General features: G+C 37.5%; 1 protein-coding gene across 1 annotated transcript; it reads right to left on the reverse strand.

Annotated features, from left to right (window-relative positions):
• Positions 1 to 264: 264 nt before the first annotated feature.
• LOC146486952 (uncharacterized) lies at positions 265 to 5,656 on the reverse strand. Its single transcript, XM_085090877.1, has 2 exons — positions 4,283 to 5,656; positions 265 to 496 (listed from the first exon to the last, which is right to left on the reverse strand). Exons 1-2 carry the CDS (start codon positions 5,568 to 5,570, stop codon positions 276 to 278), a joined length of 1,509 nt encoding a protein of 502 aa, XP_084947003.1. The 5' UTR covers positions 5,571 to 5,656; the 3' UTR covers positions 265 to 275.
• Between the last annotated feature and the right edge of the window lie 1,228 nt (positions 5,657 to 6,884).

The following is a 6,884-nucleotide window of genomic DNA, read 5'->3' on the forward strand; positions in this document are numbered from 1 at the left end:
GGATTTGGCGCCCTAGAAATATTTTATTATTTTGTTTCAACAATTTTGGTTTTTCTCTTCCCCGCGGCCCTCGGCCTGGATTCAAAATGAAGTTCATTTACTCCTGGTTGAAACAAAAACTGAAGGCTGAGATTAACTAAAATTTAAGAACATACCATGAATATTATTCCCACCAAATATTGGTAAAATGAACAGTACATGTATGTTTTGTAGTTTTACTTGTCATAAAATGCAGATACCAAGTCATCATACTTTTAGAACATTTAGCCGTAATTCTAAGGTAGCATTGCTTCATACTCTTGCAAAACCCGTCGCATTGTTTCTTGATCCACTTTGCCATCCTTAATATCCTGAATGATATTTACCAGTTTTTCTGCCTCAGCCCCCTGTAAAGTCTCCAGCACCCCGTACAAAACATCAAGGTCCATAGCAGTAGACTTCCTCTCAGCGATTTCTTTGGATGGTGACATTTTGACCGCAAAACTGTACCTAGCACCTGAAGGGCAACAAAGGAAACAAAATTTACGTCAAACGAGACAGGGAGAAAAAATGGCTACTAGGCAAAATCTCAAAATCTCAGTGTTCATGGGCTGTGTGTTACAGTAACAAATGTTAGGTTATCAATTGAGTTAATAACTATAGGTAAATTGCCTCCATAAAGAGATTCAAGCGCTGATGTTTCGAGCGTTATCCCTTAGTCAGATCGAATCCCCTCCAACACAGCACTGCAGATTCTTTAGAACCTTAAACCCCCTTGTCCATGTGGTACAGTAGAAAGGTGTGACAGACAGACAACAACAACAACACTTTTACTTTGCCTGTGTCATTACTGAATAATACATCATTTTCATTTGTTCACCAGGCTTAGAATATTACATCACATTTCCTTTCATTGCGCATATGCCAGTCATTGACATTCCAATCCTAGCAGTATGCAGGATGTTTGTCCCATGAACCTAGTTTAATAGCCTTAGCTCCCACGAGTCTCCTGTAGCTCAGTGGTAGAGCATCCAAACTAGTAATTGGAAGGTCTTAGGTTCAACTCCTGATAGGAGCACTCGGATTTCCTTTTCCGAGTTTGCCTGTGTCATTACTGAATAATACATCATTCTCAACAACACTTTATTTACCCTTTGTTTTTCGAATATTTACATTGAAATAAAAACAGCTTAGAAAGAAAAGCAAGGGTACTGGCAACCTAAAATAACCATTGGGTTAAAAATACCAGGTTGCCAGTAAACAAATTATTTATGCTGGTTGTGGTAGGACGCACTGACACACACGTACACACAAACAGACATAAGTAATATAATATATAGTAAAGAAAAAAAGAAAAAGAAAGCCAAATATCACACCAGTAAACTATTACATTAAGGAGAAAAAAGTAAAAGTTTATAAATATGAGAAAATATCAAGCTAAAACATATACACCAGATGGTAGGACATTGCAAATAAGCAGTGGTATTATCTCAGTGGGAGAGCAGCCTAGTAGCTCTGGAGAAAGTTCTGTTTCAATAATTTATCTTTGAATAATGAAATAGACAAGTTCTTTATGTCATAGTCAATATCATTCCATATCTTAGGGCCTTGAAATCGAATATTAAATTTTCCTTAGCAAATGACCTAAGTTGAGAATGATGTATTAATCAGTAAATGAAACAGGCATACTCGGAAAAAAATCTGAGTGCTCCTATCAGGAGTCGAACCTAAGACCTTCCTATTACTAGTTCGAATGCTCTACCACTGAGCTACAGGAGACTCTTGGGAGCTAAGGCCATTAAACTGGGTTCAATTTGGGACAAATATCCTACATACTGCTAGGATTGGAAAGTCAATATGTGGCATATGCGCAATGGAAACTTAAGTTATTTCTATAAGCTTTGAATTTACCCAGATGATAAGTAGATTTAGACTTTCTTAGTGCAGGGGTTATCCAGGGGTTTGATTTCAGTTTCAAAGAGAAATCCAATCACCCGTAAAATCCCACCAATGAGGTGCCAGTACCAAAATCCTACCAGATAAACAAAGAAAAAGCTCCAAGAAGACACCACGTTAGTTCATTTCTAGCAGTGTGCACATGTCGGAGGATTAACCCTGTTGTCATATTTCTTTTGGATTCGTTCTGACGCAGGGCTAACCTAACACTCAAAACGTCGGTACTCGAATCTCTTTACAGCGGCCAAATTACCTTATCAACTCCGTTGACAAAACCAAACATTTGTTTCCACTCCCTACCAATGGAGGAGCACTACAGTTTCTTTAGTAGCTAATGCCCACATATAGACATTTAAAATAGGGGCTGGTGAAGGCTAAACCATGAAAATTAAGGACAGTGCCTGCTTTTGTTACTGTGCATACTTTCTGCGCATCTCGAGATACTTGGGTTTCCTATGGGTGGTGCCTATTAATACAGGGATAATATTTATTTTATTTATTTATTTATTTAATTCAATATTTATCCAGGGGCATCCAATTTAGCAGAGCTAGTTTAAATGGAGCCCTGACAATATTGCATTGTTTAAAACTATGCAGAGAAAGTAGAACTTAGCAAGTGCTCTTGGTATCCAAAAAGAAAATTGGGGGTAACCATGCATTTTTCAGAGAAACTAAAGCTTCAATTTGAAAAAAAAAAACGCCATACATTGCTTTGTATTTTACTGCTTTTTAGAATAATTTTTGCTCTTTTATCTTTAAAAAATGTGTGGTTACCTCCATTTTTTTTTTTGGATTTCAATAGCCCTTACTAAGATCTGCTTTTCCCGCATAGTCATAAACCACATAAAAATATTTCTGTATTAGTAGCCACCATCCTTAAATGCACGGAAACTAATTACCATGCATTTATTTTTTGCATTCACTCCTTTCAATGGCCCTACTATCTGAGCACCAAGAACAGGCTAATAAGTGCTTCCCTAGTTAATTACCAAAGTTGGTGGGTAAGTTAATGAACAATTTTCCCCCCTTGAAATACAGTGTAAGCCTTGAATGAATCATGTTGTTCTGAAAGGATATCTATTGTTTCAAGAAAGTTCTAAAAGCTTTGGTTCTTTCAAAACATTACTTGGCATATTTCTTCCACTGTTTCACCACACAATAAATAATTTCTTTACTAGAAATATGTGACTCGCAAAACCTTGCGAGGCTGGGGCTAGTTGGAAAGCCCTCTTTACTCGTATTGTAGCATCAAATGAGGAGATTAAAAGGTTACTGAACATAGCAACTATTTTGATGAGCATGGTCTTTTCATAGTTCCACAGGCTAGTTTGCGGTTGAAATCTATTTCTGACACGATGAAATGTACAACGAACATGCAGCGCTGTCATGTTCGATAAATTTATTTCCCATGGAAAATTATTTTACAGCAGCCAAAAACGTGTAATTTCTTCAATGCAATCTTTCCCAAAAAAGTTTTCTGGAAGAAAGGGGAAAGATTCTGCAGAGATATTTCTATCCAGTGAATATTGATGAACATTGCAGTTGAAATTTGATGAAAGCAAACTTTCCCGATGTATGCAAATTTTGCTCCAGCAAACTGTTGACGCCAGTGTGTCTGCCAACCTACTGCTGCCTAGCAACGTTTTCTTAACTTTGCCTGACATCATTCATACTTTGTTTTTCACTGTTGCTAGGCAACATTGCGGACATCTTCAAAGATATAAATATATATATATAAATAGAAAGACTGTGTTTTGATTTTTCCGTATTACAGTGCTCGATACATAAAAGTAGAGCGTAGTATATTTAAAATAAAGAAAAAAACTACACTTTCATCCCGACAAGCCTGTTTCGTGATCTCTCACTCTTCAGGGGATTTTAAAATCCCCTGAAGAGTGAGAGATCACGAAACAGGCTTGTCGGGATGAAAGTGTAGTTTTTTTCTTTATTTTCTATATATATATAAATATATTTTTCGCTCGAATTTGTGCGGCTTAGCTCCGCTTAGCCCAACAAATTTATTAACCACGCTTCGCGAGGAAATAATAATAATTAAGCTCCCAGCAGCAGATTACTATTAATAGGCATTCATAAAATAACCACTTGCCACAGATAAGCACCTAAAAGTACCATACCTCAAGATGGTTGCCTAGAATATGGGTTTTGGTTCTTCCGGTGGTGCTTTGCAAAACAAATTTTATTTTCAGTTAGGTGCATCTGCTGTGCAGGCTGTGCTTACAGAAAATTACCACTGATTTGATCCACAATCAAGAACTGATCAAGTTAATTAAAGATAACAAAGATCAACTTGACTCCCTAACATTGATTATTTATCTAAATATCATACCTGAAAATGTCAAGGGAGGGGGACGAGCACTGTGTGGAATTGTCCCATGAAAAATGGTGACCCGCCCATACTTTGGCCTCACTGCAAAGATGACTTCACTTCCATCCATATCACTAAAGAACACTGTTTCACCATGGTGGTTCTCAGTCCAGTTTTGATTGAGATAAACCAGCAGAGTAAATTCATTCTCAAAAGGTCCACAATCTGTGTGAATTGTGGTAGTGTCTGAGCTCTGAATATTATTACACCCAATGTCATATGGATAGTAACCCTCCTTCCCTGCAACAGTTGTTACAATCTGACTAAACAGCTGCCACATAAAAGTTTCTATGAACTCGTCAACTTCAAATGCCATTATCCACTGCACATTGTCTGTACTATTCACACCAGCTGCATTATCATTGTATCCGCTGCTCTTGACCGTACGCATAAGTGCATCAAGTTCTTTTGCGGGAATGATGTCATCAAAAACGACAATACTCCGACCATCCTTGGTTGTAAAATTCCTAGTCATAAACTGTCTAATGTCCACCATGGGGGCCGCTTCAGCTTTACTCAAAAGTTTAAAACTAGGTACTTGTTGAGAGACATCACTTTCTTTCCTTGGCTCAATGTTGATTTGCCCCTTGTCATCCGACATTAAGATGTAAATTTTCATCACATACAAGCGTCCTGACAAGTCAATAGCTGGTGGTTTGTTGACGTGTTCTAAACTAGCAGGAAAGATTACAAGCCTTCCGGGTTTAGGATGAACAGCTTTCAAAATTTCACCCTTGTCATACACAACCAGTTCACCATAACTGTTGCGTTGCCAATTGTCCACAAGGAAGATAACAGCGACGAAGCTGTTGATGTCAGTGTTATTCAGACTAAATCGTCTGCTACACATGTGGCTCACCTTGGTGTAGATTTGCCCCTCCATAGCTAATATGCTGCAATCGCTGTTATTAGCATGCGAGCTGATGAAGTTTGAAGGCAACGTTTTTGCTAGTTTACTCCAAGCTGAAGAGCTCATGAAGCTGGCAGGAGTTAGGTTAATAGACCAAGAGTAGCAGGAAGCTGGTGATCTTTCTGCTCTATCGTAATTTTCTGCAAGATCAATACCACTCTCTTTCCTCTCTTGGAAAACCCAAATCGCTTCTTCATGACTGAGTAATGTTTTCATGCCTCGAATTTCATCCGCGGTGAATAACTTGTCCTTTACTATAACATTTTTCGAAATAGGGGATCCCGAAATGGGCAGTTGGAGCAGAAGGTAAAGGAAAAAGACATGACGTGAGTTAGCCATTCTAGTGCCTGGATGCACACGATGAACGGACGTGAACGCACATGAGAAAATTTCGCCAAGAAGCTAAAAGTGATTTGGTAACCGCTTTGAACTAGGTAGCCGCCCCTTAGACGTCTTCCATTAAAAAAAAAAAAAAAAACAAGTTTTATCCTATTATTTTCACTCCTCGCTGCAAGCCTAATTAAATATTTATTCCCTTTCTGGAATTACATTTTTTTTTCATCGTAGAAACCGTAATTTCACTTTTCAGTTTTTTAGGGAAAACAATACCTCTAGAAACGTATCTTTAAAAAAATCTTATTACTTCCTTTAGAATTACTTACTTTACTGTTTTGTATTCATATTTAAATTTAACTATTCTAGACTTCCCTCATAGCGTAGCCGAATTAGCGTTTTCCTCTCCTCCTTTTCTATTTTTGTGTGCATTTGTGCTTCAGCTTTCTTGCTGACCCGTATTTTATTTCTATTTAATACTGATGTCAACTGGCTGCCTGGCTCCGCTAGCCCCGTCTAGATGGTTATTCCAGGCAGCCAGTAATCTCAGCTAATTATTACTTTTAATATTTTCTTTTTTGTAATTTTACTTTTGAGCAAGAGTGAGTACAAATAAAAAGATTGATTGAAGATTGATTGATAGGTGTTTTCAGCTGTAAAATTGGAAAATGATATAGCTGATCTTTGATGAACTTTTGTTTCAGTTTTAGGCCCGGCAGCTCGTGCTCGCTCACACCTTGCGGGCTGAACTTCGCATAACACTGAATTAGCTTAGCGAACCTCAGATTAAAATCCAACTTCAATTCACTAGCACACTTTAACACAACTAAGTTCTAAGTTCAACTCAATCATTTTCAGTTGAATTTTTACTCTTCAGTTTAACCTTAAACTAAAATCTGTTTCGACAGGATCTTAGTAAAACTTGGTTAATTTCAGGCTAGCGATTTGAATTGCTGTTTTGGAATTCAGTCTTTCAGATATCTTAGGTTTTTCAACTTTTGCACGAACAAAGAAACCTTACCTAATGTCATATTCTTTTCGCCTTCCGGCTCATAGCAGCTGAAGACACCTAGTTTTCGCGCATTTAATTGCCCCTTTTGCTGTATTTCAACAATAAAATAATTAGGTAGTGTTTGAATTTGATTGTTTGAGAAATGTTTGATTTTATCATTTGTTGATGCGTACAGTTACTGACGGGGTTTCTTTAATCTTCAGTTTTCTTTTTTCAGTAGAACGGTATCAGCTCTACAGTTTTTCAATGTTTAACGAAAAATACCGGGAAAGGAACATAATAACGCAATGACTTTACTCACATTCTGT

This window comes from Pavona decussata, unplaced genomic scaffold, assembly GCF_977016875.1.
Source record: "Pavona decussata unplaced genomic scaffold, jaPavDecu1.1 SCAFFOLD_19, whole genome shotgun sequence".
NCBI classification, from domain to species: Eukaryota; Metazoa; Cnidaria; class Anthozoa; order Scleractinia; family Agariciidae; genus Pavona; species Pavona decussata.

What these genes read in the sequence shown, in the direction of transcription:
- LOC146486952 (XM_085090877.1), bottom strand. Translation starts at nt 5,570, where the DNA reads ATGGCTAACTCACGTCATGTCTTTTTCCTTTACCTTCTGCTCCAACTG. An exon ending in CCCTCCCTTGACATTTTCAG is followed by an intron (nt 497 to 4,282) that starts GTATGATATTTA and finishes GTTGCCCTTCAG; the next exon opens with GTGCTAGGTACAGTTTTGCG.